Source organism: Halichoerus grypus, chromosome X (genome assembly GCF_964656455.1).
Source record: "Halichoerus grypus chromosome X, mHalGry1.hap1.1, whole genome shotgun sequence".
Taxonomy (NCBI): Eukaryota; Metazoa; Chordata; class Mammalia; order Carnivora; family Phocidae; genus Halichoerus; species Halichoerus grypus.
The window spans coordinates 100,054,470-100,068,705 of record NC_135727.1 but is presented as its reverse complement, the minus strand read 5'-3'; the positions used below and the strand labels follow the sequence as shown (position 1 = coordinate 100,068,705).

The following is a 14,236-nucleotide window of genomic DNA, read 5'->3' as shown; positions in this document are numbered from 1 at the left end:
ACAGCTTTGTAATATAGCTTGAAATCAGGCAACGTGATGGCTCCAGCTTTTTCTTTTTCAACATTTCCTTGATGATTCAGGGTCTTTTCTGATTCCATACAAATTTCAGGATTGTTTGTTCCAGCACTTTGGTATTTTGATCGGGATGGTGCTGAAAGTATAGATTGCTCTAGGCAGCATAGACATTTTAACAATGTTTATTCATGGATCGGAAGAATAAACATTGTTACAATGTCTACATTTATTATTTATATAATTTTAACCTTATCTAAAACTACTGAGGTCCTTTAATGATATTTTAAACAAATTTCCACTTCCTCTAAAAGCACTACTTTACCAAGTCTTGAAATCATATGTTCTTTCTGAATATCTTTTGGCTGCTTTCCGTGAGATAAAGGAGTACTTAAATAGCTTACAGAGATATAAACTTGATTCTTTTGTATGAATAACAATTATAATATTAGTCTTTATTTCATGTGAATTTTCATCTGATTCTCTGGCTTCACATACAAAATAAATCTAGTTCCCAAAGAAAGAAATGTGATAATTACTTTTTGAGATGATGTTACTTTAATCTATAAAATGAGCCCACTTGCTTTTGACTACACATTTAACATGATGCCTAGGAAAATGCCAAACAGGTCCAAAATATCTAATAGATCAAGGCAGATTGCTTTTTGGCTTGCTCTGATGCCTGTTCTGTTCAAGGCCCAGTTCTAACGTTTATATTTGAAATGACCTTGGCTTTATTATTATTTTTAAAATATCTTATTTGAGAATCTCATCAAGAGTTGGGTGCTTAACTGAGCCACCCAGGTGCCCCACCTTTGGTTTATTATTAGGTAACCTCTCTATGCCTTCATTTTGGCATCTTCAAGTGTGGATAATAAGTATGTCTTTATTATTAGGTGTGGATTAATTGAGTTACTATAGATAAAGTAAAAATCTGATTTTATGGGGGCACCTGGGCGGTTCAGTGGGTTAAATGTAGACTCTTGATTTCTGATCAGATTATGATCTCAGGGTCATGAGATGAGCGCTGTGTCAGGCTCTGTGTGGGACATGGAGCCTACTTAAGATTCTCTCTCTCCCTCTGCCTGCTTGCTCTCTTTCTCTCATTTTTGTCTAAGCTTTGTAACACTTCAAAATAAAAGTTGATTGTTTTAGTCTGTGGATTATTTACTAGGATGCCAAATAAGCCAGAAAAATTTAATTATACAAGCCAAGCATGAAAAAAAGGTCCTTTTCATGTGCATTGTTGATGCTTATCTCAAAGTGATAGGACAATATTAAAAAAGCCACTTTTAATTGTATTTACCTAAGGCTAGCATTATATAATTATTTGAAATCACCTTTTGCCCCATTTAATATTATCCACAAAAAGGAAATACATGTGATTCGAGAGATTAGGAGGAAACAGAGGAAATTGTCATCTGCAGGTAAAGAAAATTTACTACAAATCAGATATTTGATAGGTCTCCATAAATACGTGATTACTAAATTAGAAAAAAATTTTCAGTTTGTGTAAGGATTCAACTGAACTGATAAAAGTAGATATAAAACATTTTTAAGTAAGTTATAAAACAAATGTTCATAGTGATTATATCTTTGATATTTTTTGCAGATTGATTTGTATTCTTTTTTAGATGTTTAAAGTTGGCCATCCTAAAAGTGACAATTTTATACAAAAAGTTAATAGTGTACACCTTTAGAAGCACATTTAGTTTTTTCTAAATGTCATTAGTTTGGACCTGTGATTAAATTTTTATTAGTGAAACAAATGAATCACAATATAAAGTTTTTGGTATTGTCCTAAAATGCTGTATTCTTGGGAGTGTGCTATTTCTACTTTTGGCTTATTTTAATATTGAATCTTGCATATTTTCATCTGTCTATAGCCTTCAGGAGATCATACAATATTATAACATGTGCAAATTTATCTTAGAATCACAGAATGTTGGAGTAATAATGTACCTTTTAGAAAATCTAGTTCAGGGGTAGAACAGATGATTTGGGGTCACTTTTATGCCCACAGGGTACTTTCTAAGCCTGTATGGGAGGGGATTCATGATGGCAGCATAGGAAGACCTAGGACTCACTTCCTCACACAGACACCACAAGTTTATAAAGAAACTATTCCAAATGTAGCTGTAAAGTACCTGAGAACTAGATGAACTGCACCTTCACAACAAAAGAGATGCTTCAAGAAGGGTAGCTGAGGCAGAGATATGACCTCACCTGGGAACCCACCCCAGATGCAGGAACCCCACAATCAGAACTGTCCCTTGAGGAGTGAAGCTATTAGGTCAGCCCTGGAGAGATGAACCCCCAAAATGTCTGGTTTTGAAAATCAGTGAAGATTAAGACCAAGAGAATCATAGAACTATGGGGAATGGAGATTCTGCTCTTAAATCTACTTACCCTGATAATCAGCATCAAAGTAACAGATTGAAAAACCTAGACCACAGTGATGGAGACCCATGTACTAATTTTAAAGTGACTGCAGGAGAAGCAGGGACTTTGTGTGAGGATGGAAGTGCTACCTGACACTATTTCTGCAATCTCATCCTAACTTGCTGATGATGGAGTAGACCGTCACCATATTTTGTACTTTTCCTCTAGCCTGCTAGCACTGGAGGGTATGCTTTGCCCACCTCCTGCAACAGCCAAGCCCAAACTGAGACAGGTAAATAGCTTCAACCTCACTGAGGTGCAACTATCCCATACAAAAGTTTCCCATAGGGTGCCTGGCTGTGGTTGGCAGGGCAGATTGAACTTCTGGGCCACAGAAAATGGCTGAGGGAGATAGCCATTTTGCCTAATATATATGGACAAACACAAAGAGACAGGAATGTGTCCAAATTAAAGAAAAGGCAAAACCCCAGAAAAAGGCCCTAATGAAATGGTGATAAGCAACCTACCCAATAAAGAGTTCAAAATAACAGCCATAAAGATACAGAACTCAGGTGAAGAATGGATGTGCACAGCAAGCACTTCAACAAAGAAATAATAGAAGTTAGAAAGAAGTGAGGATACCTTAAGGGACCTCTGAGACAACAACATCAAGTGGAATAACATTTGCATTATAGGGGTCCCAGAAGTAGAAGAGAGAAAGGGCCACAAAAGTCATTTGAAGAAATAATTGCTGAAAACTTAAACCTAATCTGGGGAAGGAAACAGACATCCAGATAGCAGGAAATCCAGAGAGTTCCACATAAGATGAACTCATAGAGAAACACACCACAACACATAATAATTAAAATGGTAAAGGTTAAGTATAAAGAGAATCTTAAAAGGAGCAACATATTATGTACAAGGGAAACCCCATAAGGCTATGAGCAGATTTTTCAGCAGAAACTTTACAGGCCAGAAGGGAGGAGCATGACATATTCCAAGCACTGAAAGGAAAAAGCTGCCAACCAAGAATTCTCTACCCAGCAATATTATTATTCACAATTGAAGGAGAGATTAAAAGAGTTGTTCAGATAAGCAAAAGCTAAAGGAGTTTGTCACCACTAAACCAGCAGATGATTGTTAAAGGGACTACTCTAAGCTAAAAATTAAAGGAACTAATAAAATATGCAAAAGTAAAAATCTCACTTGAAAAATAAATAGGAAAGGTAGTGGGTCAACCACTTGCATGAGGAATGGAAGACAAAAGTAAAATTTATTTAAAACAGCAGTTAAGCGATACATAAAGGTATAAAGCTTTGGAATGTGTTCAGATTTAAGTTACTATCCAACTTAAAAGAGACTGTTAGAACATCTTATGTATTTATGTGAAGTGAACCTCATGGTAACCACAAAGAATAAACATAAAATAAATACACAAAAGAAAGAGAGAAAGGAATCTAAACATGACCCTAGTGAATATAATCAAGCCAAAAGGGAAAAGAGAAAGAGAAGGAAAGGAACAACAAAAAGCAGTAAGTACCTACCTATTAATCATTACTTAAAATGTAACTGGACTAAATTCTCCAATCAAAACACACAGGGTGACTGGATAAAAAACAAGATCCTTCTTTATGCTGCCTGTAAGAGACTCACTTCAAACCTAAAGACACAGACTCAAAATGAAGGCATGGGAAAATATAATTACTATATAAGTGGAAATGAAAAGAAAGCTGGGGTAGCAATACTTAAATGGACAATAAACAAAGACTGAAACAAAGAAGGTCATAACGTAATGATAGTCAATCCAACAACAGGATATAACATTTGTTATTATTGGCTTTATACATTTAGGTGCCTCAATGTTGGGTGCATAAATTTTAACAGAAATAAATAAAAGGGGAAATAGGAAGGGACATTAATACCCCACTTTCATCAATGGATACATCATCCAGACAGAAAATTAATAAGGAATCATTTGGCCTTAAATAACATGTTAGACAAGATGGACTTAATAGGTATATATAGAACATTCCATCCCCAAACAGCAGAATACACAATTCTTTTCAAGTGAACATGGAACATTCTCTAGGATTGGTCGCTTGGTGGGCCACAAAACCATTCTCAATAAATCAGTTATGAGAAGAAAAGTGGAAAATGCACAAACACATGGAGACTTAACATGCTATTGAACAACTAATGGGTCAATGGAGAAATCAAAGAGGAAAAAATAATACCTTGAGAAAATGAAAATGGAAATACAATGTTTCAAAATCTTTGGGGTTCAGTAAGAGCAGTTCTAAGAGGGAAGTTCATAGCAATACAGGCTAACCTAAAGAACAAAGAAAAATCTTAATCTAAGCCCAAAGTTAGTAGAAGGAAATAATAAAGATCATAGCAGAAATAAATGAAAGAAAAAAATAATAGAAAAGAGCCATGAAACTAAAACCTGGTTCTTTGAAAAGATAGACAAAATTGATAAAAGAGAGAAATTACAAGCAATACTTCAGATATAAAAAGGATTATATGCCAACAAATTAGACAACCTAGAAGAAATGGATATATTCCTAGAAACATCCAATATTCCTAGACTGAATCAAGAAAAAATATAAAATCTGAATAGACCGATTTTTAGTAACAAAATTGAATTAGTAATCAAAAAACTCCCAGTAAACTCCATATCCAGGCTTCATAGGTGAATTCCAGCGAACATTTAAAGAAGAGATAATACCTTCCTTTCTTAAATATTCCAAAAAATTGAAGAGGAAGGAACACTTCCAAACTAACTTTACAAGGCCTGTATTACCCTAATACCAAAATCAGACAATGACACTACAAAAAAACCACAAAATTACACACCAAAATCTCTGATGAACATAGATGCAAGAATCCTCAATAAAATATGAGCAAACCAAGTTCAACAACACACTAAAAAGATCACACAGTGTGACCAAGTGGGATTCATTCCAGGCATGCAAGGATGATTTATCACTCACAAATCAATGTGATACACTATATTAGCAAAATGAAGGATAAAAATCATATGATTATTAAAATAGACAAAAAGCACTTGACAAAATTCAACTCCATTTATGATTTAAAACTCTCAACAAAGTTTGTATAGAGGAAATATACCTCAACATAATAAAGGCCATATATGACAAATCCACAGCAAACATTATACTTAATGGTGAAAAGCTGAAAGCTTTTCCTCTTGATCAGGAACAAGACAAGGATGCCCACTGTCAACACTTTCATTCAATATGGTATTGGTATTGGAAGTTCTAGCCATACCAATTAGACAAGAAATAAAAGGTATCTAAATTAGAATGGAGGAAGTAAAGCTTTCACTATTTGCAGTGGGGACATGATACTATATATTGAAAGTCCTGAAGACTCCACCAAAAAACTAAAGTTGCAGGATACAAAATTAATATACAGATGTCTGTTGAATTTCTATACACTACTAATGAAGTAGCAGAAAGAGTAAATTAAGAAAACAATCCCATTTACAATTGCATCAAAAAGAATAAAATACCTATGAATAAATTTAACCAAGGAAGTAAAAGACCTATACTCTGAAAACTTTTTTTTTTTTTAAAGATTTTATTTATTTATTTGACAGAGAGAGAGACAGCTAGAGAGGGAACACAAGCAGGGGGAGTGGGAGAGGGAGAAGCAGGCTTCCTGCTGAGCAGGGAGCCTGATGTGGGGCTTGATCCCAGGACCCTGGAATCATGACCTGAGCCGAAGGCAGGCGCTTAACGACTGAGCCACCCAGGCGCCCCTACTCTGAAAACTTGAAAGAAAGTGAAGACAACACAAATAAATGGAAAGATATACTATGCTCATGGAGTGGAAGAATACTTTTAAAATGTCCATACTACCCACAGCAGAACGCCAATGGCATTTTTCAAGAAACTAGGACAAATAATCCTAAAATTTGTATGGAACCACAAAAGACCCCAAATAGCCAAAGCTAATCTTAAAAGAGAAGAACAAAGCTGGAGTGTCATGATCTCTTATTTCAAACTATACTATAAAGCTATAGTAACCAGAACAGTATGGAATTGGCATGAAGACAGGCACATAGATCAATAGAACAGAATAGACAGCCTAGAAATAAACCCATGCTTACATGGTCAATTAACCTGTGACAAAGAAGGCAAGATCATTCAATGGCAAGAAGACAGTCTCTTCAATAAATAGTGTTGTGGACACTGGACAGCTACATGCAAAAGAAAGAAACTGGGCCACATTCTTACACCACATGCCAAGTCAACTCAAAGTGGATTAAAGAATGCAATGTGGGGCACCTGGGTGGCTCAGTCTGTTGGGTGTCTGACTTTTGATCTCAGCTCAGGTCTCAATCTCAGAGTCATGGGTTTGGGCCCTGTGTTGGGGTCCATGCTGGGTGTGGAGCCTACTTAATTAAAAAAGAAGAATGGAATGTAAGACCTGAAACCATAAAACTGCAGGAAAACATAGGTAGTAAGCTCTATGACGTCAGTCTTAGCCATTTTTTTCTGGTGGGGGAGGAATCTGTCTCCTCTGGCAAGAGCAACAAAAGCAAAATAAACAAATGGGACTACATCAAGCTAAAAAGCTTTCCCACAGCAAAGGAAACTATCAACAAAAGAAAAGGCAACCTACTAAATGGGAGAAGATACGTGGAAATGATAATCTGATAAGGAGTTGATATCTAAAATATATAAAGAACTCCTAAAACTCAGTAATGGCAAAGAAAAACCAACCCAATTAAAAAATGGCAGATGACCTGGATAGACATTTTTCCAAAGATATATAGATGTCCAAAAAACACATGAAAATATGTTCAACAACATTCTTCATCAGGGAAATGCAAATCAAAACTACAAATGAGATACCACTTCACACCTGACAGAATGGCTAGTATCAAAAATGTAAGAGTTAACAAGTATTGGTGAGGATGTGCAGAAAAAGGAACCCTCGTGCACTGTTGTTGGGAATGTAAATTGATGTAGCTACTATGGAAAACAATATGGAGGTTTCTCAAAAAATTACAAATAGAACTACCGTATGATCCAACAATTCCACTTCTGGGGATTTGAAGAAAATGAGAATACTAATTCAAAAACATATATATGGACCTCTATGTTCATTGCAGCATTATTTATAATAGCCAGGATATGGAAGCAACCTAAGTGTCCATCCATAGATGAATGGATAAAGATGTGGTGTGTGTATATACACACACACACAGTGGACTATTAACCATAGAAAAGAATGAAATCTTGCCATTTGTGGCAACATGGATGGACCTAGATGATAGTGTGCTAAGTCAGAGATTGACAAATACTATAAAATTTCACTTACATGTGGAATCAAGGAAAGAAAAAACAGAAACAGAAACAGACTCATAGAAACAGAACAAACTGGTGGTTGCCAGAGGGGAGGGGAGCAGATGAAATAGGTGAAGGGGATTAATAGATTTTACAACTTCCAGTTACAAAATAAGTCATGGGGATGTAGTGTACAACAGAGGGAATATAGTCAATAATATTATAATAACTTCGTATGGTGACAGATGGTAACTAGACCTAAATGATCATTTTGTAATATATAAAAATATCGACTCATTATTGTATACCTGAAACTAATATAATATTGTATATCAATTATAATCTAATAAAAAATAAGAGTGATAGAAAACAAAAACCAAAAGCCTCAGCCTGGTAAAAAGAAGTATAAAAATAAAATCTCACAAATAAGAAATAAATATTAAAGTCCAACGAACAAGTATAGGATTTCTTAGCTGCACATTGGAAACTGTAGTACCATGGAACACTACCTAGACTTCTTAGGGAAAAAGATAGCTACAACCTAAAAGTCTGAAATATCATTATGATAACATTTACCAATCAGGGTGAAGGAAAATTATTCATAGAGCTGCAAAATTTTATAGACTATTTCCCATGTGCCTCATCTATGGAAAATTCTTCAAAAAGGACTATTCAACTGCAAAATAGAACAGCAACTTCAAAATCAGGGAAGATGAAGAGAACAAATAGTAATGAGCAATGACTCATGCAATGTATGTATAATTAAGTTTGAATAGATAATGATATAGTGACTAGGAATTGGTAATGTTGTAAATGCTACATATTCTTTCTTTAAAAAAAAAAAAAAAAGCCTGTGTGACTAATAAAATATATGACTATAAAACAACCAGCTTTAGTGCCCAGAGTCTTACTTTTAACCAGATCCATAGATTTATGTTAATGCCATGCTATCATGGGACGTCTGGCATTACAATCCCCAATCTAGTCCAACTCCCTCTATTTGCCCGTTTAGATAATGACCTGGTTCCCTTCCTTGGTGCCAGATATTTACTATCAGTGATGTGTAGTGCCTGCAAATAAATAGGATTGTAAGAAAAGCACTTACTGGTTAGGTTTAAACATTGAAAAAAGAGTCAGTAGCATTGGGATTGGAGGTGGTCTCCATACCAAGGTATGGGATAGATTAATCAGTGAATTTGAGGCAGTGACTTGATTATGATATACAAAAATTATAATTACCATTTGTGTATATGCCAAGGATTTAATTAGACGTGTTATATATGTTATTTCATATGATGCTTAGCCTATAAAGACAGATTAGTATTATCCTGTTTTTCAGGTGAGGAAATTTAAGATTCAAAAGAGTAACCTGTCCAAGTCTCATAGCTAGTAATTGGGTCAGGTTACCTTTTTATGTTTTCAGTATTTCCCCCCATACAAATATTAAATATTTGAACTACTAGGTCTCATGCCTTTTGGGATTATAGTCTATGTTTGGAAATAACCTAACACAATTTCTTCACTAGCCTGAGCTTTCTACTAGGGGCAATGTGTAATTACGACATTCAATGAACATCTGTGTACTAAATTTTGGGGGTTGGAAAGGGAGTTGAGGGGTAAGGTCTGGTGGAAGGGGACCTCAAACAGAACCATTAGAAAACAAAAGCATTCATCTGTAAAGCGTTTGACTACTGAAGGCCTACAACAGCCTAAAATAGCACATACCATTAATGATGATGGGGATTAGGGATCAGAAACTTCAGAGTTGGACATGGAAAATATCTGACATTTTTAAGGGAATATTATTTGGTTTAATTGAAAAACAGGAAATCTCTCACGCTTTGTTTTTCCTTCTAAAATGTCATAGCTGAAAATATAAATAACTCCAAGTCTTGAAAAAGACTCTTGGGTTCTCATTGACCATTTTAGGAAGGATCCAGAGTGAACATCGTAACATGATTTATTTGTAATTTCTTGTCATGGAAAATATAGGCAGTCGGTTATTTAAAGCAACAAATCTGGTTTTGGTTTTTGGTTCATTATGTTAATAGAACCCAGACATTTGTTCATTTGCTATTTCCCATCTTTTGATCATACTGATTTTTATTTTATCTTTTATTTTCAGAAGGAGTTTTGGAACACCTACACAAAAGCACAACAAGGAGAGAGTAACAGAGGAAGTGACTGGTTTCAGTTTTACCTTACCTTTCCATTAATCTTTGGTCTCTTCATTATCCTTCTTGTCATTTTTCTAATTTGGAGATGCTTCCTCAGAAACAAAACTCGCAGACAGACAGTAACTGAAGGCCACATTCCTTTCCCACAGCACCTTAATATTATCACTCCGCCTCCCCCAGCAGACGAAGTGTTTGATAGCAGTGGATTGTCACCAGGCTTTCTGGAATATGTAGTTGGGCGCTCCGATTCTGTCTCCACTCGCCTATCCAACTGTGATCCCCCACCCACCTATGAGGAAGCCACTGGCCAGGTGAACCTCCGGAGGAGTGAAACAGAACCTCATTTAGACCCACCCCCAGAGTATGAGGACATCATTAATTCCAACTCAGCCAGTGCCATTGCTATGGTGCCTGTGGTCACCACCATCAAATGAAACTGCAACCTTCTTTTTACTGTAATCATTTTTAAAATACTAATGAAAGAACTTTCTAGCACTTTACCACTACATAAATGCGCATTGACTTATTTTATTGGACTCTGACAGCATACCACTTTACATTTTCTGATTTGATTTTCATTAGTTTTGTTTCCTACTATAAAATCATTATCCATGCTCATTATCTCTAATGGAAATATGTGAAGAGGGAAAAAATCTTAGTGGAGGTCTTCACGTGATGTGATGAGACGTGTATCAGCCCAGTATATGTGCAAGTGTCTTAAAAAGCCATTAACTTCTGTCTAAGTCACCTATAAAGAAAATATTACTCTCCAAAATTGGGGGTGGGGAGAGACACCAACAATTTGTGTAATAGCCACATGCTGTTGAATTTTGAAAATAAGATGAACTTAGCATGTTTTCTAATTCTTCCTGGATTTTGTTGACATCCCTTTTTCTTCAACTACCTTAAATAAATGCATGTATTCCATCTTGATTTTAGGAACATCTCAGAAACAGAGATAGAAGGAAGGCACAAATAAAGGATAATTTATTTATAGCGTATAGCAAGAATATCATTGGTCATTAGTGACATTTGGCTAGTTTTGGAGGAAGGATTTTGTTGTTGACTGCCTTTCCCCACCCCCTCACCCCCAAATTAAACAGTGTTGCTTAGTGTCTTTGAATGTCTCATGCTATTTGTATTAACATCTTGGTAGAGAGGATTTCCTGGTAACATAATAGTTTCTAAAGTAGTTATATGTATTAATGACAGGGAATAGATACAGATTTCTCCTTTGCTCATTTGTGACAAAATTATTTTCTTTTTGCTATTTTATTGCCTTTTACTCTACTGTCTACTCCCTCTCCTACCACCACAGAATCTATAAGAACCTAAGAATTTAGTTAAAATTCTTGAAATTATTTTCTTAGTTTTTGTATAGACTGGAGTCTTTGCCTCAAGATGGTTAGGAGGCGTTTTTCCATTAAATTAAGAACTGTGATTTTATATTGCTCTTCAGTTGGTGGGGGAAAACTGCAAAGTCTATGTTGTGCCAGGTGCACAATAAATCTGTTATAGTTTTACATAGATCTCATTATTGTTGCTATTTCGTTTTGTATTTTCATCATTTTTTTTTTTAAGTGCAGGATTTTTCTTTCTTTTCCCGTGGAGTAGAGGGAACAGGCTATGAATGAACTGCCAACATAAACTGGCTCAGAAAGAAGTTGTTTCATATAAAGTTACATTATGTATGCACTGATGGAAAATTTACTATATTGGTCAGGGAAATGGCTGTGCCACTCCCAAGCCTCCTTAGTGTTGGAGAAAATGGTTAATTGAGGCAGAAGGAACACAGGTTCTGGAAGCATCAGCCATATCCTGCTGCCTCCATCTTCATCCCCACAGGCCCCTCTCCCAATCCTGCCCTGGAACCCCAAAAAGGAGGAATGCTGGGAGGAAACCCTGAACTAGGACTCAGATGACCTGAATTCTCATCCTGTTCTGTAAAAAAGGTACTTGCCATGGTGCTCTGGGGAAGGCCCATATCTGCACCTCAGATTCCTTAACTCTGAAACGGATAATGTCATTTGGCCTGCCCATCTCCAGGGGCTTTAAAAGGATCTAATGAGGTGGTGTGAATGAAAGTGATTTGTAAGATGTGAAGAGCTGCCTACGTGTGATGTCATAGCATTGTTCTTACTGTGCTTCAGGGAGAATTTTCTCCGTTTCCCTAAAATGTATCAGAGCTTTCACATAGTGAGAACTAGAGGAGCCGCTCCATTAATGGCTAACATGCTCCTGATCTGAGTATGTGGGCTATATTATACTTCTGTCCCTCTCTGGTCTATACCAATGCTGTGCCAGTTCAAGAGATGACAGCCAGCTTAGCACAAACAGGATTTAGCAGATGTTGGAAAGGGAACTAAGATGTATATGTTTAGTTAATAGGTTTTGTAGCTTTCATGAACCAAAAATTAATAAATCTTGACCCTGGTCTCAGTTGAAATGACTATTTTGAATTTGACTGTGAGCACATGGTGACTTTTGGCTTCTTACAGCTAAAAATGGGAGTGTTTGATCCAGTGACTTGTGTGTGCATTTATGACTATTTTGGTTTATTTTTAAAGGAAAATTAAGGTTCCTTTTGTGTGGATTTTTTTTTTTTTTTTTGGTCATTAACATTAGGCCTTAGATTAAACCAGCAGTTTTTAAAGTGTGCCTGGCCCATGAACCCTTGGGAGTCCTTGAGAGCCTTTCAGGGCACCTGTGAGATCAAAACTATTTTCATAGTAATACAAAGGCATTAGTTGTCTTTTCACTCCGTGTCTCAAAAAGTAGTTGAAAGTGTAAAACAATGCCATTTCCCACAAATCTTTTTTCTGTTTTAGGAAATACAGCTATTTTCTTAAACATGTTATTTATGTTAGCATGTAATAAACTAATTTTTGAATACTTAAATTTTTTTTCAGTTTTATTTTCTAATATGGCAAATATTGATGGATATAAACTATATAAACAAAAGCTCTTTAACATCCAGGTCTCTAATAAATTTTAAGGAATGTAAAGGGGTCTGGAAATCAAAACTTTTAGAATTACAGGAGAAAGGAGCAGGATATTCTATTACTATGTATATATTCTTGCAACTTTATTTTATATTTTAAAGTCCTGATACTGGATTTAATGCTGCCTCTTAGAGATACCTGCATTACAATATGAGAATGGATGTTGGTTCTTGAAGCAAAAGCCAAATGCTTAATCTAATCAATGGCTACAGCTTTTTCACCTGTTGGTCAAAGAAAACACACCACTCTGTAGTGATAACTGACACCAGCCATAGATCTCATGGCAGCATTCATGGGATAATGACAGGATAAACAAAAATACCACTTTCTTCAAGAAACATTCTCTTAGGTTTGGTTTGTTTGATTTTGACTTCATTTTACATTTTTCAAAACCCTTTTGCTGCCCCATCTGGTTTTATAAACTGAGTTTCTTAACATTTGTTATAATTAAAGGGGCTTGTCTGGAATAATATGTATTTTTTATGCTTTTGCCTTTCTTACATGATTGATATTACATTCACCTTTGGTCATTTTTAATAAAGGTTTATTTTTGCAGACATATTTAGTACCTTTCTTAAGCATTAACTAAATTGAATCAACCAGTTTGCATTTAAATAAGACACTGGGCTTAATGGTCTTCCAGTGGAATGATTTCCAGGCCTCCACATGCAGTGGCTGTGTCTGGAATCCTAGAACTGGCACTTTGCCTTTCTGCTTGGAATTATATCTGTTTAAAGTGAATTAAAGGATTTTTTTTTTTTTTTACTGACCAGTACAAATACAAATGCTGTGTTTGATTCATTGTTAATGATGACTTCAAGATTGATGATCTGATACAATAACTTGGTTCTGTGTAAATAGCATGTATTTTATTACAATTCACATTTTTAAACACCTGGTTTACATTAAATTATGGTATTTAACTATTTTTATGTTTGTTTATACTAGGTAAGGTTTTTCTTATGTTTCTGTGTTTTTGGTATGCTAAATAAAGCTATTTTTAAACCCAAGAGATTTTTTTCTGCCATGCATTAATTATATTATGGTTAGGTAATAAACATGCTTCATAAGCTTTTATTAATTATGGTCTTTTTAACAAGGAAAAATTCTTGTTTTTCTTATCAATTTAAGAAATACTGCTCAGAAAGAAATCAGAAATTATCTGGTGAAAACTTCAGGGTGTTCTCAGCATAAGAAAGAATTTTCTGTACTAACTTTTTGAATGATGCTGGCGTGATACAAAATGGGAACACTCACTCCAAAGGGACCTCCCTGCTGTAGTGTAGTTTGTCAAGTATAGTGTTGTCCGCAGATACCAAGGAGCTACTTTTTTCCCTCCGTAACA

The 14,236-nt window shown here is 35.4% G+C and overlaps 1 protein-coding gene across 2 annotated transcripts in view; it reads left to right on the top strand.

Annotated features, from left to right (window-relative positions):
* The window catches only part of PRRG1 (proline rich and Gla domain 1), a 156,404-nt gene extending 142,503 nt beyond the window's left edge, over positions 1-13,901 (top strand). For both annotated transcript variants that reach the window (XM_078065492.1, XM_078065493.1), the window contains exon 4: positions 9,838-13,901. In XM_078065492.1, coding sequence (XP_077921618.1) covers positions 9,838-10,323 — 486 coding nt within the window. In that variant the 3' untranslated portion in view covers positions 10,324-13,901. The remainder of the gene's footprint in view (positions 1-9,837) is intronic.
* Positions 13,902-14,236: the final 335 nt, after the last annotated feature.